Consider the following 22073-nt stretch of genomic DNA (forward strand, 5'->3'; position numbering starts at 1 on the left):
AGAAGCTTCTGTAATTCAGCAAAAATTTAAGGTCAGCATTGCCAGATGGTGCAGAGTGCAGGGGTGGTTTTCACACTTTTAACTAAGTTTCTAAGAACAATTGTATGAGAAATATTTGAAAGCTCGAGGGCTCGATCAACACAAGAGACAGCAGATTAAGTGAAAATCATTGACCCAAGGAAATCATATCCTTCCACACAAACCAAACATGCTTGCACCAAAAACATCAGCATACGAGTTCAATGATAAAAATAGAAACTGAATTTTATAACATGAGACAACAATTTCCTTCTTTTTCCTTTTTTTTTTTTTCCTGGCCCCCACTTGTTTGTACCAGCAGTAGTAGAATTTCAGCAAGTCTATATATACAGCTGAATGCAAGAGGAGGTCTCTGCATCCCAAGGATGGCGGAGATAGACAAATAAATCTACACCATGTATGACAAGCTCCACAAGAATACTACAACTTACACTTTACAAATAGGCTAAACTACACTTTTAGTCCTCAAACTATGAGGTGCCTGATAGTTTGGACCTCGCGCTTTAATTTATCGCCATTTATGGCTCGAACTCTCTACATTGTTGCAAGAAAGTCCTACGACCAAATTTAGTTGACTAAATGTTGGCACGTCACTAATGTGGAAGTTATTTACCATCTTAGTTGTTCTCGCGTTATCAATCACAAAGCTGTTGCAACACTTCCACATTAACAACGCATCAATATTTAGTTAGTTAAATTGGATTGTAGGACTTGATTGTAATAATTCAAAAAGTTCAAGCAAAAAACTACAACTTCTAAGGTCCAAAGTTTCACGTGCTTCGTAGTTTTGAGGATCAAAAGTATAATTTAGCCTTACAAATAGCTAGATAGATAGTATATCGGCCGCATAAGCAGTCCGTGGAGAGAGATATCGACTACACTGTATCAAGCACCCACACAATGTTCCCAAACTGCATCACTTGAGTCGAAGCCCCCTCCTCTATTCTTCTGATCATATTTTTCTGTAGGTGCATGGTTCACCTGAAAATGCAGAGCAAAGTATTGTAAGGGAGATAAGAGGAGCCAAAATGTCAGAGAGGAGTATAGCAACTAAACGAAGAGATCGATCATATAAGCAAATAATTATATAGTTATATATAGTGCAGTATTTTTATAAAAGCCATCAGAAGGTAAATCTTTCTAATTGGTTAAGCAGGAATTGAGAAGATAAGTCATTTTCACACGTCAATGTGGGTTTAGGTAGATTTTTGTCTAGCTCTTCTTTCAAAAATATATGTAGAGGAATATCGTTAGAGTTCTCATTGTTTTGGATAGAATCCAAATGCCATATCCACATATCTAGTTCGAGCCGTCCATAGTGAGGCATGTTATCTGGCAACTCAAGAAGGCAGTGCTTGGGTTTGAGTAGGCAAAGAAACTCCAGCTCGAATGCAAAGTGCTTTTTCGTGGAAAGATTAGTATCCAAATTTGTAGCTCACCAAGCACTCATGCTTGGAGAGAGCCACACTTCGCATTTCCAACTCCACATGAATGATGAAAAATGGGTGATAGAGATCCAGATAGGTCGCGTAGATACGAAAATGTGCTTATAAGAAGGTTTTCTTATTTCTCCTACAAGTTGAAATGCAAAGCAAGGTGTGACAATTCGTGCAGCGTGATGTCTGTCTCTGGTTAACAGAATAACAGGCGATTAATATCGGTGCCTGAGTACTACTATGCATATACCAACCATCGGACAAAATTCAGATGCGGCGCAATACCAACATAATATAAGAGCTTGCTTCAAAATCAACACATCAAACAACTAATCAAAGAGTAATCGAACCTTTGTTTTTTTCCTCTTGTCATGGGATTTCATAGTTGGCACTAATTCAGATGCACCAGGACTGTAAGACTGCACAGAGCTATCATTTGCACCTCCAACAAAGGAAACATTATTCAAGGACATGGCATCAATGTCACGCTTCATTTTTCTAGCTGCAGTGTTCCCATCTATTGACATGAAACTTCTGCCTTGTAAACTGCCGTATGTCGCTGCAGCTAAATCTTCACCAAGAGCACCTCTAGAACCGCAAAAAGGAGCAGAAACCGCCATCCCGTCCATCATGGTAACAACAGATCCGATAGCATTAACTGCACAACAAAGAGCCTCGGGATTTGCTGATTGAACCTGAAAGATTCAACACCATTAGAAAAATTGAGTTGCACAATTTGAAAAATACACTAAATCAAGCATTAACATTTAAAAGTGTGACTTGACCAATTTCACATCAAACAGAGTCTGTCAACTCTATAGAGAAGGCACCAGATTTTGAGCTATTTAAGAGACTTGAATTTTCATTGTCACTACAACAAAATAGACATTTAGCGGCAATTATCAAATAGCCGTTATTATTTATTACTGATTTATATTTTAGCGGCAATTATTTTAAACTATACCTTTTTTACCGACTAATAATTTATATTAAATACATCTATTTTGAACCCAATACCACTCTAACCTAACCCTAACCTGAACCCGAACCATTCTCACACGAGCAGCCTCTAAAGTACTACACCTTCTCTCCCTTCCCCCTGCCTCTACCTCATCCCGCGCGAGCTCGAGCTCTCCCCCTCTCCTTCACCTCCCCTCTCTCCTCCCGTCCTCTCTAAGTTCCGATCCCATCCCCAAACCGCCATCACTTTCGCCCCCGACCTTCTCGGCCCCCGATCTTCTTGGCCCCGCGTGCACCGGCGCAACGTCGCTGTCGACCACCTCGAGCACCACCACATCATAGGCGTCATCCACTTCACCGTTGCCGACAACGACTAGGATCTCTAGTTCTTCGAGGCGATCAGCTACATAAAGTACGCATCGCTCCTTTCCCCTCTTGGAGATTAAGTGTTGATAGATTGGGAGAAAAGAGGAGATTGCGATTTGGGAGAGAAAATTGACCTAAATAATATATTATCATGAGGATCTTACAAAACTAATCAATCTTACAAGATGCATAATAGATATCTGCACACTTAGTAAATCAAAAAACTTGAACATGTATTCTCGGATAGCTAAACTAGAACACGAGTAAATTTTGTCCGATTGAAACTCGCATAGCAATTTTCATCCGAGATTGTACTTCATGTGAATTTACCTGAGAATTGTACTCAATCTGTTCAATTAGTGGAAGGAATACATAGATTGATTGCTAAGGACAGTTGAAGTGTCAAAGAAGTTGTGATCATCTGTCACGCCCCGAGCCCGCCTATTTGGTCGGTTTCGGGCACGCTAACAGACCGCCGAACGAACAGGGTTTTCCCTGTACCGCGGACAGAGTCTCCCCTGTACGTCCAAGGCGTCACAATCCAAACAATGCAATACACGAGGTTCAACCAGGAACAGTATTCAAACAAGGATTGCATAAGAAAGTATCAAAAACATAAATACAACTATACTATTACAAGCATTCATCTCAAATTTTACATATTACATGCATCTTACATTTTAATCTTCCAAATACAATCCAAATTATTACAAATTATTACAACTTTGATACATCTTGTTCTTTTCTATTCCTATACCCCTAGGCTATGCCGATACGGAGTACTGCTATCTCTGGTCTCTGGGGTAGGGCGCTATCTACGGAGCTACGCTCTTTCCTTGCGCCGCCGCGCCGCTCGCGTGTGAACCTGTAACCCCTAAAACCACACGGGGGTGAAAACTATATAAATATAGTTCCCAGTAGGTACGGCCACCTAAGGGAAAAGCTCGACCCACTAGGTCCAAGGAGGCACTGCAATCATGTTAGTCCAAAAGATATCCACAAGTATTTTATGCAACATTAAAATACATGAATGTGCCTCACAATATGCAATATGAAATTCATGCAACTATACAAGTAGATTAAGCGTTTTTACTCTCTACCATTGCCATTCTTTATTGTTAGACATTCTTTACTACTTGCAAACCTTTCTTATTAGCCACTGTTTATTTTTAACCATTCTTTATTCTTAGCTGATCTTTATTCATAGCCGTTCTCTATTCTTTACTAAGGGTTCTCACACCTTAGCCATATTATGCTCATTTGCCACTCTTTCCTAAGGTTACTCTTACCTCAGTCACACTATGCCACTCGACTCGGTCTTGAATCAATCAACTGCGGATAATCCGCGCTCTGTCCGGCTCGAGGTGAAGAAACTCTCACATACACCTCAACCAACCACAGCCTACCGCGCTCCATGACTTAGCCACCCGGCGGCGAAATCGTCGCACACGCCACTACAATGGCTCAAGTCAACCGGCGGTATAATCCACAAACCGGCTTAACTATCCGGCGGCGAAATCGTCGCACACGCCGCGACAATGGTTTAGCCCCGGGCGGCGAAATCGTCGCACACGTCCCACACCCCTCTCGGTGTGATCTATAAGTTCTGGGATTCTGGAATCCATTTCACATAACTCAAGGGTTGGTCTTAACCCTCTAGTATCGTCCTATCTAGGTCCAATGTCCCATCCATCCTAGGTCTAATTGACTCTAGGTTCAATTTCTTTGTCACATAACCTAGGTTTACATGACTCTAGGTTCAATTCTCAACCTATGTTCTTTAACACTAGATTCAATGCCAGTCTTGACCAACCTATATTTATTAACACTAGGTTAAATGCCACACATGCCCATCCTAGGTTCACAACACTAGGTTCAATATCACTAGATCTACTTGACACTCCACTTGTCCACGTCGAGTATCATAGTTTACACATTCTTAACTTCCAATGTCGCATTCTCTAATACACCTAGAGTTATCAACCTGTGTTCAACTCATATGAATCAAGTATAATATACAACTTGCCAACTTGCATGTTATTTAGCATTTTTATCTTATATCAATATGCATTTCATCTAGCATATATTACAACATGCACATCTCAATTAGCATTCTCTACAACATGTCATTATGCATTCCGACTACCGACTAGCATGTTCTTATAATGTTTACATGCATAGGTCATTTCTCTTTTGCTCTCAACTAGCATCATTCACATTATGTCATCATGCATTCTTTGGTCGCCTACTTAACATTCACCTCATGCATTCATATATTTTACCACTAGCTATCATTATATGCATAAATATAAAACCATATTTTCTTCGACATGAAGGCGACCTAGTCACTTCGGTGAGCACAACCCACCTCGATTCGTACTCCGATTGCTTGTAGTCACTTGCAATCGGCCTCCCGCGGCACCCGTTGCCCGGTTCGGCCAGAACTCGCACTCGACCACCAAACGGCCACCAATCCACAATCCGAAAATTAAAGGTCTATAACTTGATGCCACGATGCTCCGGATCCGTTCTCATGATTTTTGGACGTCGCCTCGGCCCTCCAGGCCAAAACGAAGCCAAAACGTCTGTTTCTTTAATATCTTCGCACCGGCTCGACGAATCGCCAAACCGACTTCGCCAACGCGTTCGTATACCTAGCAATTAGGTTTCTATAGGGTTAATTTAGATCAAACCCCTATATAAAGCAAAACCCCCATTATGAACCATAGCCTCTAGACATGCTCCAATTAACCCAAGTATTAAGAATTTAACATACTAACAACACATTAGAGGCTATTAGAACACTTAAGCATAAGGGTTAAACCAAATCCCAAAAGCTTACCAAAATGTGAACGCCGAGACGGAAGCACGCCGCGCAACCAGACGCACGAAGACCCGATCTGACGCTCCCAACATGTTCGCAAGCTCGCTCTCCGCCAACAACGCAAATTTGAGAGATCTAGAGAGATGAGAGAGATATTTAGAGAGAGAAAGGGAGGGTTTCTCTATCCTCCATGCGTGCGTGTGTGGGCTGGTGTAGTGCTCGACTGAGGAAAAAGGAGACAACTCCTTTTTACACAAAACCCCCTCAACATTACACTATTCACATTGGCAGTTTAGCAACTCAGGTACAGATATTTTTCGCTTGCCCTTCTGAATGTCCGTTTGAGCTCAAATTTGACAGTCAGGCCAGGTTTTACTTAACGAAAGAAATTTTAATCTTTCAGTTTCGACCACATTTGGTCACCGAAAGCTCTACCGAACTGAAACCTCTAGCAGATAGCAGTCGGATTTTATTTTTCATCTTTCGGGTGTCAGAATAGCATGAAACTTTAAATCTAGCATCATAAAAATATTTCTGACATATCCTCCAGTTTTCATAATTTTCTGACACTGCATTTTCTGCTAAAATATCAGCCCCGGTTCTAACAAAAAATTCTAAATCTTCTGTTTTCATTCCGATTTCAGCACAAGTCGCTTCCGACTTATATTATACTTCTCTAAATCAAATAAAAATAGTATCTCACACTATTTTTATTTATTTTTATTTTTATATCAAAATCCGGTATATTACACCTACTTAGGTTTTGTTTTGTCCTTTTTTCATTAGAAAAGTAGCTATGAAGGCATGTAGAGTTCTGCATAAGCTTATTTATCTATATTCAGTTTTGAGCTATTTCATACCTTGTGATTTGCTTACATTCGTCATCAGGTAGTGGCAAGGTTTTAAGTGCCTGTCGGTAGTGGTTTATGTGTAGCTGTTGTAGATGTCCGAAATCGTGAAATTAGATTCATCAGACAATTTTATCCCTTTTGTCAGCCACAATTTTGGGAAAAAGTTTCGTGTTTCTTATGTAATTTGGCTTTATGAATTTTGAAGCAGGTTTAGTTTGGCTAATTTACTCTATTATAGTCTGGCAATGATCTCAATGAACTCTTAATTTGAGCAATAATTGGTCTAGGCAAGAATATATTGACGTGATTGTTGGTGCATAGCGTGAGTGGAACTACATTGGCTAGCACATGATATATAGTCCTTAACTAGTTCCATTTTACGCCTCCATACCAAATGTGCAAGCACAGACTGTCATTTAGCGGTTCCTCGAAATTTGTTTTCAGTATTTTTCTTTGCCTGTTCCTTTCATACTATTTCCTTCTGAATTTAATCCAAGTTAGGGATACTGTATGTAAAGTGGGATGCTTTATTATGTAATTAGGTGCCTTACTAAATATGTTATTCACTTGGAACACTCATTTGTTATAACTTGGTAAAATCTTCATTCTTCTGTCAACGAATATATAGTTCATTATATATATCTACATGCATTTATTGATTGATTGCAGAAGTCTCTTCTAGTGCAAAATCACCATTCGTGTACTTTGTCGGAGAGATTTATGGTGGCAATGCATTAAGGATCACAATTGCTATGGGAAATGAGAAGAAACGTCAAAGAGTCTACAATACAATGTTTCATGTGCCCTGGATATGTGAACGGGTTCTTACTAAACTTGTTTTTGCCCCGAATTTCAGCAGTTAGAGAGTCCTTGAAAATAGGTATAATTTGTTCAATGTGGCACTTTTAACTATTTGTGATTTGGCTTATACATGATACATATGTAATTGATTTGGCTCAAGGGTGTATCTCTTGTAATGATTGATAATTTTAGACAACATGAACATTATACTCAGTTGTAGAGTCAGGGACAAAGAGATGCTATCTTTCGTTAATTTATGTTGCAATCATATTTCTGAATATTTCCTGATTTTATTGTGCTTAACCACTAATATGATGTTTTTAGTTCATTATTTTCTAATTCGCTAATATATGATATTTTTAGTTCATCATTTGGGTAGCGCCCATGAAGAAGAGCGCGAGCATGGGGTGCCTCTCCTCCGTCTACGCCTCCACCTCCGCCGCGGGCGGTGGCGGAGGTGGCGGCGCTGCCGCAGGAGACTGCTCCTCGTCACCCGCCGCGGCGGCCTCCGCCGCCGCCAACGCCCTGTGTGACGCCAGGTACAAATCCGACGACCCCGTCCATGCCTCGAGCTCCTCCAATTGCTGCTGTGAGCACAAGAGAGGTCTATAATCTTTCCCCTAACTCTTCCCCACTTTTCCTTTGGGATTCTTGCTCGTTGGACGCTGGATCAATCTGACCATCCATGGGTATGTCCAGATACTAGTTTTCTCCTTGTAATCCCTTTTTTCTTTTTATCCCTTCTGTTCTATGTCTTTAATGGTCCCCTTGCTCAATGGACATATTTAAGCCTCCCAAGAACTTGCAGTAGTAGGAGCCTTTGCATGATAGTTAATGTTTTTGCCATAACATTTTCTATATGTATGCAGAATCGAACACTGGAGAATTATACCTCTTACAAGAGTATGGATCTTAAAGTGACAGTTCTTGCTTTGCACGAGTTGCAGCTGAACTCCAAAAACTGCCCCCTCAATTCTATACTTAAAAATATAGGCAACAAAAGGTATGCTTTCGTATTTGTTAGTCTATTTTTTTTTCTTCTGAAGATAAAATGCTCCTGAGCTATTTCAGTCTGAATTACGGTGAATAAGCTTGGCATGTTGCACATGCTTCTGTTACAAACCCCTTTTGTGTATTTATGTCCTGAATATCTACAATTCTAACATTTTGGTATTCCTCGAGGATCTGTTTTTTTTTTTTTTTCCTCGTATTTACTTTGCTGAATTATTTGTAGCACATTGATGATTACAATCGCCAATATCTATTAAGGCCAAATTATGCCAACCCACAAGTGTCTGTTGCATGTCTTCTATCTGACAGAGTAATGTTCTTTTACAGTTCGAGTCTGTGGCAACATTAACATCTCCGAAGCTGCTACCATCTCTCTTTTGCTAACAAATGGGGTTTTCTTTCCATCCTCCAGTTTGGCTGCCCACATCTGGTGATTGGCCGTACATTGTACTCACTTCTTTCTTTCTACATTTCCAGCATAAATTGCTACTCCACTGTTTATCTGTGTCATTATTTTCTTCTCCTTCGCCAAAATTCGATCTTTTCTCTTCTATTTCTTGTCGCTATTTGGTGGCATTTGAAAAGGGCTTTTCAGTTTTTAATTTAAGCAAAAGCTTCAGAGATAGTTTTTTTTTAACCAGTGTATGTGTAGAAAAATTGCTATTTTTGTGGAAATTTGGTATCTTTTTCTTCTGGATTTATTCATTTTCTATTTTTTTTCAATTAGTTTGTGGCTGCATGTTCTTAAAATTAAGGGCATTTTTCTTAAGAATTCGTGTCACTTAATTTGATTTACATGTCTCTTTTGGAGCCGCCCAATATGACCGACACCTTAGCTATGGGGACCATATTATACTATCCATAAGTTTTAGTACCTAATTCTTAAACATATGTGAGAAACCGATAGTTGATGGTCCACACAACGTTGTCCTTACAAATCTTATTGGAGCACTAAAAATGTGGTTTTGATCTAAACACCTTTTGGTGTTTGAATTTGACGCTTTTATCAATCAATACCTATCAAGGGATCACTATGCTTCCAAATGAAGCAATATTTATTGATTATTTGATACTTGTTGATATGAAATAAGTTTCATTATTCTGCATTTCCACTGGCTTGCATGACAATTGTTTTTTTTTGTTTTTGTTTTTGTTTTTTAAGTTCCTTTTCTATTATTTGTTATGTGCGGCACTATTTCTAAAGTCCCCATTTCATATTTTGATGTAATGAGATATATAAAATTAGATTAATCCCCTGCATGAACTCGATGATGCACTAGTTTTATTTCAAAGTGTTCATGCTTTTCCTTTCATTGTTGAAAGAAGGGTAAAAGAGCATACTCTCTTGGGTTCTATTGATGAAATTATATAGTACAAGAGATAAGCCTACTATAATAACAATGCCTACTATAGTAAAAATACAACCAAAATTACATACCATATAATCCTACTCTAAATATGTCGTAATATACAATATCCTAATATAGCATAAAATACTAAATATGTCGTAACATCCCCCCGCAAGCTAAGCATTCAGTGGGCGGATGCGAAGATTGAGTCGCAACACCAAAAAACGAGAAGGTGACAAAGGCTTGATGAAAATATCAGCAAGTTGCTTATCAGAAGAGATGTGCACCAAGTCCAAATCACCAGATTGGACTTTCTCACGTAGGAACTGATGGTCAAGCTCAATATGCTTCGTCCGAGCATGGAGAATTGGATTAGCCGCAAGATAAGTCGTGTTGAGATTATCACAATAGATGCTGATGGAGTGCCATAAAAAAACACCAAGGTCACGGAGTAAACGTTGAAGCCAAACCGTCTCAGCAAGTGTGTATGCCACAGCACGATACTCCGCTTCAGAACTGGAGCGAAAAATGGTGGGTTGTTTCTTAGCGGACCAGGAGATAAGATTGGGCCCAAGAAAGACGCAATACCCAGAAGTAGAGCAATGTGTATCGGGACAACCAGCCCAATCAGCATCTGCAAAAGCCACAAGAGAAGGATTGACACATCGAGAAAGTGGAAGACCATACGATAGTGTTCCTCGGATATAACGTAGAATACGCTTGACGGCTTGCATATGTGGTTCACGAGGTGTCTGCAAATACTGAGCAACAATGTTGACAGCATACGAAATATTCGGTCTCGTGAAGGTGAGATACTGGAGAGCATCAACAAGCTGACGATAGATATAGGGATCGTCAAAGGGACGTCCCTCATGAAACGAGAGGCGAGAGGTCAGAGAGAGAGGACTAGAAACAAGCTTACTATCAAGAAAGCCATGGCGCTGAAGTAGTTGATGCGCATATTTGCGTTGAGTCAAATGAAGACCAGAAGAAGACGGAGTAACCTCAATAGAAGGAACAACAAAAACATTTTTAAGAGCAAAGGATTCAGAGGAGGAATGCAACTGAGTTTCACCTGTCTGAGTAATATTAAGTAAATTTCCATTGCCAACAAGAATTTTTTCATGCCTTTTATAAGGTTTAGAAGTTGAGAGAATACCAGAAGTTGCAGTCATATGATTAGATGCTCCAGTGTCCGGATACCACACTGCCCCACCAGGTTCATGAAGGTTCATAGCAGCAAAAGTTTGAGGAAAATCATCTGCAACAAAGGAATGATTGAAGCGTTGTCTGCACTGAAGAGCAGAATGATTAAACTTGCTGTAGATCTGACATAGTGTGCCAGATTTCAGAATGTAAGGTTGTCAGGTTGATGAGTCGGAGTATAAGATTGTTGAGAATTATTAGGTTGAGAATGTGAATAGGCTCCAGGAGATCCACGACCAGGATATGAGTTGAATCAACCGCGATGTCCTCGACCGCAGCGATATCTACCTCCACTAGCTCCACGACTTCCGCATCCACGATTTGCATAAAAAGCTTCACCGTCAATGGTGAGAGTGGCTGGTGATGTCGTCAAACTAGTACGATGTTGAACTTCAATTTCCTCTTGCATTAGAAGTGGACGAAGTTGTTCAAAAGTGGGCTTATTTCGATGTGTATTAAAGGCACTGACAAAACCTCTATATTCTTCCAGTAATCTGAGAAGAACGGTCATAACCAAGTTATGGTCTGACTCAATTTCACCAATCGCTTGTAGAGCATCACCAATTGATTTAATCTTTTGCATGTAATCGCTCATGTTCATTGAACCTTTCTTGATGCTTCGCAATTCGAACTTTAGAGAGAAAGCCGTGGAAGCAGTTTTATCAAAAAAATATGCTTCAATAGTTTTCCAAGTATCATATGCAGTTTTAGGATAACTAGAAACGACCATCTGTAATATACTAAGAAAAAGGGTGGCATTAATCCACGAGAGTATAGTGGTGTCTTTCTTTTTCCAATTTTGATATTCCGGATTTGTACTTGTTTTCTTATCAGAAGTTTCGATAGTGTGATACGGTATAGTACCAATTCCGTCCACATACGAAGTAACACCAAAACTCTCCAAAACATTAAAAAAAATTTGTTTCCACACCAAATATGTGGAATCTGTGAGTTCAAGTGGTATGAGAGTTTTGATGTTAACCACTGGCAGGTTCGAAGAGGAAGACATGTTACCACCAAGAAAAAAAAAAATCCACCACGAGAGAGACAAATCCGAAAAAAAGATCAAGCAATCACAAATCCAGAGGAAAGAAGAAAAGTGAGTCAGAGTTGAACCCGAGATGAACCGGCAGTACTTGAGATCAACCAGGCAACACCAACAAGCAGCACCAACGAGATAAAAAGAAACTCAAAGAGGCTGAAATTATTGTAGCAGACTATAGATGTTGAAATTACTGTAGCAATGATACTGTGAACTGTAGCAATGGTACTGTTAACTGTAGCACTAGTACTGTAGCGACGGTACTGTAGCAGCCTCAGGGAGATAAAAGTCTAAGGATAAGAAGAGATAGAATACCAAAAGGAAAAAGCACCTATGGAAAAAGGCGAGACTTGTGGTGGATGATGACTATGGATCGATATCCCCAAATTAAGGTTCCCGCTCTGATACCATGAAAGAAGAATAAAAGAGCATACACTCTTGGGTTCTATTGATAAAATTACATAGTATAAGAGATAAGCTTACTATAGTAACAATGCCTACTCTAGTGACAATACAACTAGAATTACATACCATATAATCCTATATCATACCATATAATCCTACTCTAAATATGTCGTAATATACAATATCCTAATATAGCATAAAATACTAAATATGTCATAACAATTGTCTTCATGCATTAGGTTATATTTCTCATCAAATTTTCTTCAGAAATCCATCTCTCATTCTTGATTACAATGCTGCAGCTTATTATTACGGGCTTCTTTATCTGCATGGATTCCTTTCTGTCTGTATTAACTATTATGTCAGCCAGAATTTTAATGATGATTTGGAGGGCGCTTAAGACAAGGTGGGTTGCATCTTCCAAGTGATTATCTATCTTTATCTTTTTGAAAGCAAATATTACTGTTCTTGCATCCACTTATATTCACAGTTTCTTCTGTAGCCTCCAAAAAGTCACAAGTGTGGGTCAGTGGTTGTTCAGTATATTTCTTTCTGTAGCCTCCTGCAATGACAAGCATGGATCAATGATTGTTTACTGTTTAGTCATGTTCACCATTGATTCATAGATTTGTTTGGAATTTTTTGTTTTCTTTTTTTTTTTCAAGCAATTAGTATGTTTACTTCCAGATGCCCTATGATATAATTCAGGTTTGTCGCATCCATATTATCAAGGAATCTTATTGACTTATCAAATCTGGGGATTTTCGAGTCCTCCTCAATTTGTCCTTTGGAACTACAATGCTTATCTACTACAAAATAAAATCCCCACAGCTATCTCCTTCTGTACTATTGATGAAAAGACAAGGCAAAAAGAAATCATTCCACCAATTTCAGCCTATAGACTATAGAGAAGATTAATACATGTACATGTTTATACGCCGATTGCTGCGTACCTAATAAAAAGGTCTTCCCTGTTAAGAACTTGCAACATGACTAAATCTTAATATTAAATAGGGCAATTAGCATGGTTACTTCTTGAACTCCCAACAAGTTGCAACTAGTCCCAAATCTTTACTTAACAGATTAGTCCTTGAACTTAAAGTAATTACTCCAATGCCTTCCCTAGATTTATTAGACATCCTAATTGTCTGCCTTTCATTGTTCATGTAGCTGGCTCCTACTAGGTGCTAAACTTCTGTTGGACATAAGTGTACCCATGATGATGTTGCAAGAAATTAGGCTAGTTTAGTGGCAAATTTCTTTAAGTAAATGATGAGGGACGAACTTGCAGTGTGTTGAAAGTTTTGTGCCTTCCTGTGCATTTTAATGTATTGATTCATAGAAAGATTGAAATATGGATTAAAACCTTTCTGAAATAAGGACATCAATAATTCATAGATAGACCCACTTTACTTTGACTATTGTTTAGTCCTGTTCACCATTGATTCATAGATTTGTTTGGAATTTTTGCTTCAGCTTTTCTTTCGAACTTGCTTGTAAACCTCTGAACCTATATTCATCAACTAAATTTTTCATCCGAATAAACTAGGGGCTCAAGTCCTATTTTAGAAGCGCACAAGCAAAGGGCCAAAATTCCAACCTCTTACTTAGCATATCATATAATAACTAGCAGGTCAATTCATCTAGTGATTATAATAATTGATTGCAACTATCAATTATTATAAATGGCTCAAATCTCTGATTTATTCGAGTGATTTTGGAGAAATTTTTGTTTCCTACGGTTAGAATCTATTTTTTGGTCCAGAATTTGGGATAAAAATCATATCTGGGGATTTAGAGCTTTGAGTGGTGTTTGTAGGATTAATTGTTTTAGTGAAGTGCATATTGAACCACGTAGAGAGAAAGTTAGATTAGATGTCGGGAGTTTGTGTTAGATTTGTGTATGATTTAACCTAGAGATCTCTATTTTTTGTGCTGCTCCTTGATAGCAACTTGATATTGATATGGATTGTTTCTAATGACATGTGGAAAGTAGATGTTTTGTTAAATGTTTCTGAAATATATGACTCTTTATGTTGAGCTACATATGATTTGGTGTTGAAATTTAACTTTACAATCCATGGGATTTTATTTTCGCATATTTGTTTGTATTTTAAGACAGAATAAATGACAATGTTATATCGACCCAGTATTTTTGATAAGCACTTCAAGAGTAGGCGAGTAGCTTGTTTTGTAAGTCAAAAAAAGGATTAAGCATGGCATTTACTCACGACTGAATCAGCCCTAACACTAGTTCTAATTAAAGCATGGTATTGTAGTGATATTTAAGTTTATTTTCTCTACACCTATATTGCTTATTTATACTAATTGCAAAAATATTATTTTGGAAACAGGTTCTTTGGGGCTTCATCGTCGATCTGAGCAGGCTTTCGAAGTGGAACGAGTTTTAAGCATTTATAATTTGGGGCAGTTCTGATATTATAGATGTTTAGTGTCATTCAGAATTTGTTATTTTTTGGTTAAATTTTGAACAAGTATTTTGTTGTTAGAACTCATGTCCGAAATTTAATTTGAATATTGAAATTATAATTTGAGAGTGAAAACCATTTGTTATACAAATTATTAATGCCCTTTGGTTATTACTATTTTTTAATATTTTAATTCATTGGAGTATTTAGTTGTGCATCAAGTATTTTAATATTAATTGTAATTGCCGCTATAAGCTTCATTTATCAAGCACTTAGTACGTTTTTTATGACAATTATAATTAATTGTAGTGGCATTTATAATAGTTGCTATTATATAGTATTTAGCGGTATTTATTTGGACTTTCACCAACTGCCGGAACAAATGCCACTATAATTTTTAACAACCCTACCAATAGTGGCAATTGTCATAATTGCCACGGAACCATTTAGCGGCAATTATAATTGCCGGGAATTTAAAAAATAATTGCCACTAAAACTCAATTTTGTTGTAGTGCGTTTTCTGAACATAAAGTTGTTAAATCCATCTAGCTCTTAGTTGACCAGTTCAATTCAAACTATATTGCAAATTTTACGTTTTTAAAACCTAACAATATTGACCAAGGCAATAAAAGATGAAAAGAGAGAGTTTAGTGTAAGAAGAACCATTTGTGTACCAATCAAGAAGAAAAAGGCAAGTTACATAAGAAATACAAGGTTCTCTGGGTGATGTGTAGTATGAAAGTGACAATCAACTACCTTAAGACTAGCATGTTTGGTTCACGTATTTTAGATTATGGAATCAGAATAGGATTCATTGATTCTGATGGTTGTTGCTTGTTTTACAGGAATCAGATTCCAATTTCTATTCCACTCTGGAATGGGAATGGCCCAATCCATTTATGGCCCAATCCGGCTTTAAATTCTAGATTGGCTCATTCCAAAGTAAACTACTCAAAATCCTCTCTCACAAACATCCCCCCTCTCTCCCTTTATCACTAATTCACTATCCTCTCTCTTGATCAAAACCCTCTCTCAAAATTCTAAATTCTCATTCCAATTTCCATTCCAGTAATGAACCAAACATTTTTGGATGATTCGTCATTCTATTTCCCGGTCCATAGCAATCCAATTCCATTTCCCATTCCAATTTCTCACTCATGAACCAAACATGCCCTAATTGCCTAGAATTTGAAAAGAAGGGCACTACGAAACTTATTACCTAACAAGAAAATTCAAAAAGAGATGGAAGTGGAAATATCAACTAACCACTTCCAATAGCTGAACTAGAGGAGTTTCTGTTGCGCTCGCTTGACAAGGAACTGAGGTTGGTATATTAGGCTGATTTCCATTGGGACATGCAATTTCTGCCAGCACGGATGAGGCTGACATACCAGGCATAAGAAGAGCTGGAGGTGGAAGAGTTGTTAGTTGATGACCATTTTGTCCCGCATTAGGTAGAGATGCTACATTAGAAAACTGTTTCTCCGTCTCCTCTTGTATAGAAGATGATGGTACGGGCATCGAAGAAGAAGAAACAACAGATGAGTTTGGAATTTCAGCTGGCTGTTGCTGCGGCATAGTATGAGCACATAAACTGGGTTGCAGGAACTGCGACTGTCCTTGGGGCTGTTGAGCGGGAACTTTCCTTTTATGTGAAGCTAGAATACGCATTATTTCTTTCTCATACAAAAGGAGTTTGTCCTTGAGAGCAATCTGAACGTCGCTTTTGTCAAGCTGTAGTATTACCAAGATGCCCTCTAAAAACTTCTTCATTTTTTCAGCCCGATCTGATAGATTTCCAGGTGTTTCAAGAATATCATGCTAAAAAAAGAAAGAGATGCATAAGAATTCAGTGTTATAACTTAAAAGACTACAAGACAGACAAACTCGAGCACACAAATAGCAAAAACCTGCTGTACCTGCTGTACCTGCTGTATCTTCAAAGCAATCATCTTGTAAAGTTCAATAAGCTCCACAAAGTACAGCTCTTTCATGGTTTTTATCTGTTATAGGCATCTTATGAGTTATTTGTGACAAAATGAATGGTCACTACAAACAAAATTATGCAAGGCATGTTACTCCTAATATAACTTACGATCAATAGGAATTATGTGCATCAATTTCGAATATGAAAGGAATACATTACAAATTTGCTGTTGGTCTAAGCAAGAAGGTCGAATAAGGATTCTCATTAAGGCTTATTCATGCAAACAAGAAGCATGTTATAATAATAGTACTATCCCAGTCAAATCTCTGGCATAAAATTTCCAAGTTGGCGATAAGGTTATATAATAAAGGGCCATAAATAATCATACACTATTTAAGTTCCGAGCGATAAGGTTATATAATAAAGGGGCATAAATAATCATACACTATTTACGTTCCAACTGCTGCCTAGATATTAAAAAAAGAGAAGGTAAGTTATGCGAAGCATGAAACATAAAACTAGAAAAATTCTCATATGAGAAAGGTAAGTAATGTGAACCATGAAACATAAAACTGAAAAAAAATTCTCATATCACCTTATCATAAATCTCCTGTTGCCAATCAATACCATCTGCATGTTCATTTTCAGCTGTTGACCCTACCAATGCTGCCAAAGAAAACAGAAAAAAGTTAAAATTACTATTAAGGGTAGCTTGCTCAATTAAGTTTTGAGACAGAGACCAGTGACAAGCAAAGAGCACATTAAGATGTCTTTCCAAACATGCATTATACTCGTTACTTATCATCGAACAAACTGGTAACTTGAAAGTCATTTATTACACACCAATCCATCTTTTAAGTACGTGACGAATGGGAAAACAAAATTTAATGACTTACCATTAAGCGAGACCTCTGGAAGGCTAGTTTGTGACCACATAATTAGTTTCTGTTGATCATCTGCACCGTGGGGCTGAAGCAAAGAAGCTGAAGCCTGATGCGCCAGCAGCATATCGCAACTGACTTGTGACTGGATGCCATGTGCTGTTTAGAAAAGAAACCACAAAAATTGTTTAGTCAAAATGCGTCACAACATATAAAATAGAGAATGTGACAAATATACACAAGATGCATTACTTAACTAGATTAAGGATCAAGTCAACATCTAATCCATAATTTGCGAACTGCAGTTCTAGATAATAAAAGAGGATTTACACCAGTATTTCAAAATTAATTACAGAGTTGACATAAACAACTGACCAATTTATTAATTGATGTTTTCACTCGAGAAATCAAAAAGGATAAGGAAACAACTCATAAATATAAATGAGTTAGAAACTTCAAAAAGGAATTGAGATATCATATTAATGCCTCTGGTCATCTTTAATCAAAACAACAAAGAAGAACACAGGTACAGGTTTTAATAGACTGCTAACATTAGTAAAATGAGATAGATTCAATTTGAAGCAATTTTGTCTAGCAACAGATGTATTCTTCCATCAACAGATTTACAAAAATGGCATTAAATAACTTGTTGCTACTGGAACACGTATTAGCTTCGTCAGAGGATAAATGTAAACACAAAAAATAGAAGGCAAAAGACAATTAAATTAATCTAATAAAATATAACTTGATAAAGTCCCTTATGAATTCCCAGATGTTTCAGGTTCTCTATACAATCCTGAATGTATAGTATGCTACTTTAATACTTTATTGTCAGTCTGCATCAAACAATTTAATGTTTGACATCAATACCTGGATAAATGGAACTTTCAGGCACAACAGCAGCGTCTGTCATAGCAGAGTTGGTCAGAGGAGCATGTTGCGTCTTTAGCTCAATTGAGAACAGTTTTAGACAAACTTTCTTCAAATAATCCGACTGAAATATCAGGGAGTTAAGGGTTAGATAGCTTAATCCAAAGAAAGCTTGTACTCTCAGTAACTACAACATGAGAAGCTATTTGGGTCCCTCCTTTGCTCTACATTGAAGGTGCTTGGAGAAGGAAAACATTCCATCTTAGATGATGTTAATTATATAGCTCTGCATCATCTTAATGGAAAACCATAAATTTGCATTATGGTAAGATATTATCAAGAATACGGCAGTGGACTTGATCTAATTGCTTTTGATCTATAACAATCATATGGCTACTAACAATGTTTGAACAGCATTATTACTATACAATACTACATATGGCAGAAAAGAACTAAAAGATTAACAGATAATGATTCTACCTGGCTGGTAGCTATAGTGAAAATCTGCTCCTCGAATCTCACAGCAATTCTCTGAATTTCTTTGCATCGCTCAGGCTCAGAGATGTGCAAGCGACTCAAGAGAATCTCCCCTCTATTCATGTAATACATGAAGATTAACATTGTCCAGCTATTACATTATCGACCAAACGGATAAATCACTGATACAAGCAGACTACGCATTCATATATTCATGATAAATGGAGAAAGGAAAGACAACCTAAGCTTTCTACAGCATGAGTGGAAAAAAAAAAAAAAAAAAAATAGAGAAGGCTTCAAGAAGGAAATGAGCCAATCAGTTACAACCAGCAACAACAATCTATTAGATTTACCAGCAACTTGCAAGTCCTGCAGCATAAGATAATTTTAAGTAAGAGACAGCTTGCCGGGAATCAAATGAAACCAGCTAGTTGGTGAGGCACTAAATCCGTCGTACTGTCCCTCTTCTGATGATAAGGAGTTTCCTTCCATATAATGAGAGATATAAGAAAAGCCAAGAAAAAAAGGATTAAGAAGTCGATGCAATCAGATTTCGACTGGTTTGTTTGAGTAAATTGGTTGACGGCTAACTTTAAGGGCTTAAATGAGTTGAATTTAGATCGGCTGACTCAACTCTAGTTCACCTGCGTCTAATTTGATTTTTGAATCCATGTGAATTTGGAAACCTCCACTACAAGCAAGCCTTATTGACCCTTTTCTTATGCAGACTTTTGAGAAACGAAAATTCTTTTCCCAAGTAATGGAGGGTAACATCTGATATGCATAACTAGGGGAACCCACAAAATTATTCCACTTGGAGTAACTATAATACCACAACTAACATTCCATACGCCAAGTAGTAGAAATAATTTGAAATAAAAAAAAAAAGAAAACTAGCCATATTGTTCAAAACATGTTTCAGAAAAGTTATCTACTTGGGACTTTGAAGAAAATGAAACATATCGGCAATTTTTGGCAGTCCTGAGTTAAGTTTCAATAGTTTCAGATTCAGAAATACCTAAATAAAAGAATGAAAAAGGAAGAAATAGGAAAAATAAGGGAAAAAACTAAGAAAATAGGAAAACCAAACAAAAAAGTTTTTTGAGTTAAAAGAATACGATGGTAATTGTGCTATAACACGTCCATGTTTGATTTGTGTATTACATTGGATAGACAACAAGATCCTTACTACAGTCGGAACGAAAACAATGCAAATACAATAAAGCAACTAAGTATTAATACAACTATCAGCTAAACCATAAAGTAAACAACAACAAGAAAAATGATACCTTGTACTAATGAAAAACTACAATTCTCGAAATATTAATATCCTGGAAACTCTGAAGATCAACATCATTATGAGATATGAATAAGAAAACAAGACTAATCTCAAAAGGAATTATCGTGTTTCAAAAGGAACATGAGGTTAACTGGATCCCTAAAAGAGGGCCCAAACTGCTTAAGTCCAATTCTTATTGCTAGGGTGCTTAGCCTCTTATATTCCCAGTCCTAGTCAGATCCAAACCAGCGATGTGAGGTTCTAGAGGTAGCTTATATGGATTAGTATTCGGCTCTAATATCAAATACAACGATCCAGCCCACCAGCAAAAAAAACTCATTGGCCCAAACCGCTGGTCAAAAATACTTACGCTCAGTTATTATTAGTAGGATGTACAGCCTCTTATATTCTCAACTAGAATCCCTTTTTTCATCCGATATAGAACTACTAGAGTGTTACAGTCTGTTCACTCAGCACAGGACCCGTAAAATCTACAGCGAGCACGGTCCCAACCTAAGCTTTTCTTATGTTGGACAGGCATTTGCTTTCTAAATCTGCCTTATGTCTGTTCAAGAAACATAGAGCCCGTAAAATCCGGGTCGAACACGGCCGCAATCCAGGATTTTCTCTCCGAGGGGGAACTCACAGGATCCAACGGAGTTTCAAGAAGGGTGTAGCAAGAAGGGATCTTTCCATCAAAAAATGTGGAAACCGCATCATCACAGAGTGGTAATCTCGACACAAACCCTAGTAAATCCCTTTTAAAAGTGAATTTCATCTTCTCCGTCCCCACCACTAAATGTTCTTTCCACATCTTGGATGCGGCATCAAGATCACAACAATTCAAAACCACGAAAACAACAAGTAGCGCAAAAAGAAAAAAAAAAAAGTATTTGATTTGATCCGAGAAAAGATGACGGAGTCGCTCACATCTTATCGACGACCGATTGCCGCGCACTGGGAGGGACTTGGGCCCTCCAATCGGCGGTGGCCGCGGCGATGGGCTCCATTAATGGCGATCGATGACGACGAGGACGACGAGGAGGAGGCGGCGGCGGCTCTGAGACAGGGAAAACGAGTCTACGGAGGAGAGTGAAAACGAAGAGGGAGAAACGAGTGGACTTTTTCTTTTTTTTTTCTTTTTTTTTTTTTCTTTCAAACAACCTTATGCCCTTGTTTGGTTGGTGGTTAAGGAGTGGAATAACTCCTTAACCCCCATATTATTTCCAAACATCCTAAAAAATAGGTGGAGTTAACTAACCTCACCTAATTCCACCTCAAATAAATTATCCCGGTTAGCTAACCCCACCTAATCCCACCAAACTCCAACCAAACACTATTTTCTATTCATAATAACCCACTATCTTTCTTATCCCACCTACTTCAACCAATCATTATCCTTCTTTATCAATCATTATTTTCTTATCTCACCTACTCCAACCAAACACTATTTTTCATTATTCTAGATTAACTCCAACCCCCAACCAAACACAAAAAAACTTTAACCCCACTTTAACCCTGAACTTAACTCTATCCTTGGAATAGTTACTTTTTCCTTAACCCCGAACCAAACGGAGGCTATAAAATTTTATAATCAACGAATCCTCTAAAAAATTTAGGATAAATTTCAAATACAAAACATGTCATTTCGCATTTTTACACTTTAGTACTTTATAATTTAAAATGTATCAATTTAGTATTTCATAATTTTTTTTAATCAGCTCCTCGTTAATATTTCGTTAAATTATATACAAAAAAAACTTCAGATATCCCACCTAGGTTTATGATTTTATCGAATATTGACTTTAGTACCTTTTAGTTTTAACTTTATGACTGATTTAACGAAAAAAAATTAATGAAAGAGATAATAAAAAAAAATTCACAGGGACTAAATTAATATACTTTAAACCACATGGTATC

At 37.6% G+C, this 22073-nt stretch overlaps 2 protein-coding genes across 4 annotated transcripts; both read right to left on the reverse strand.

Moving 5' to 3' along the window:
* LOC109710397 (mediator of RNA polymerase II transcription subunit 15a-like) lies at window positions 244-21311 on the reverse strand. 3 transcript variants are annotated; one of them, XM_020232944.1, is made up of 10 exons: window positions 21084-21311; window positions 18878-18989; window positions 18398-18521; window positions 17543-17686; window positions 17242-17312; window positions 16648-16722; window positions 15986-16540; window positions 5644-5760; window positions 1826-2170; window positions 244-1020 (listed from the first exon to the last, which is right to left on the reverse strand). In XM_020232944.1, exons 1-10 carry the CDS (start codon window positions 21161-21163, stop codon window positions 925-927), a joined length of 1719 nt encoding a protein of 572 aa, XP_020088533.1. In that variant the 5' UTR covers window positions 21164-21311; the 3' UTR covers window positions 244-924. The 3 variants fall into 3 exon arrangements, with proteins under 3 accessions (XP_020088533.1, XP_020088524.1, XP_020088540.1); XM_020232935.1 differs by having other exon boundaries at window positions 16639-16722; XM_020232951.1 differs by lacking the exon at window positions 5644-5760 and having other exon boundaries at window positions 16639-16722.
* LOC109710418 (uncharacterized mitochondrial protein AtMg00810-like) lies at window positions 9602-10790 on the reverse strand. Its single transcript, XM_020232963.1, has 2 exons — window positions 10560-10790; window positions 9602-10470 (listed from the first exon to the last, which is right to left on the reverse strand). The coding sequence occupies exons 1-2, from the start codon at window positions 10596-10598 to the stop codon at window positions 9814-9816; spliced, it is 696 nt and encodes a 231-aa protein (XP_020088552.1). The 5' UTR covers window positions 10599-10790; the 3' UTR covers window positions 9602-9813.

This window comes from Ananas comosus, linkage group 1 (genome assembly GCF_001540865.1).
Source record: "Ananas comosus cultivar F153 linkage group 1, ASM154086v1, whole genome shotgun sequence".
In the NCBI taxonomy this organism is placed as follows: domain Eukaryota; kingdom Viridiplantae; phylum Streptophyta; class Magnoliopsida; order Poales; family Bromeliaceae; genus Ananas; species Ananas comosus.

What these genes read in the sequence shown, in the direction of transcription:
- LOC109710418 (XM_020232963.1), bottom strand. Translation starts at nt 10,598, where the DNA reads ATGCGCATCAACTACTTCAGCGCCATGGCTTTCTTGATA. An exon ending in GCGCCATGGCTTTCTTGATA is followed by an intron (nt 10,471 to 10,559) that starts GTAAGCTTGTTT and finishes ATCTATCGTCAG; the next exon opens with CTTGTTGATGCTCTCCAGTA.
- LOC109710397 (XM_020232935.1), bottom strand. Translation starts at nt 21,163, where the DNA reads ATGGAGCCCATCGCCGCGGCCACCGCCGATTGGAGGGCCCAAGTCCCT. An exon ending in AGATACAGCAGGTACAGCAG is followed by an intron (nt 16,541 to 16,638) that starts GTACAGCAGGTT and finishes TTCTTTTTTTAG; the next exon opens with CATGATATTCTTGAAACACC. An exon ending in ACAAGAGGAAAAAAACAAAG is followed by an intron (nt 1,021 to 1,825) that starts GTTCGATTACTC and finishes CTGCATTTTCAG; the next exon opens with GTGAACCATGCACCTACAGA.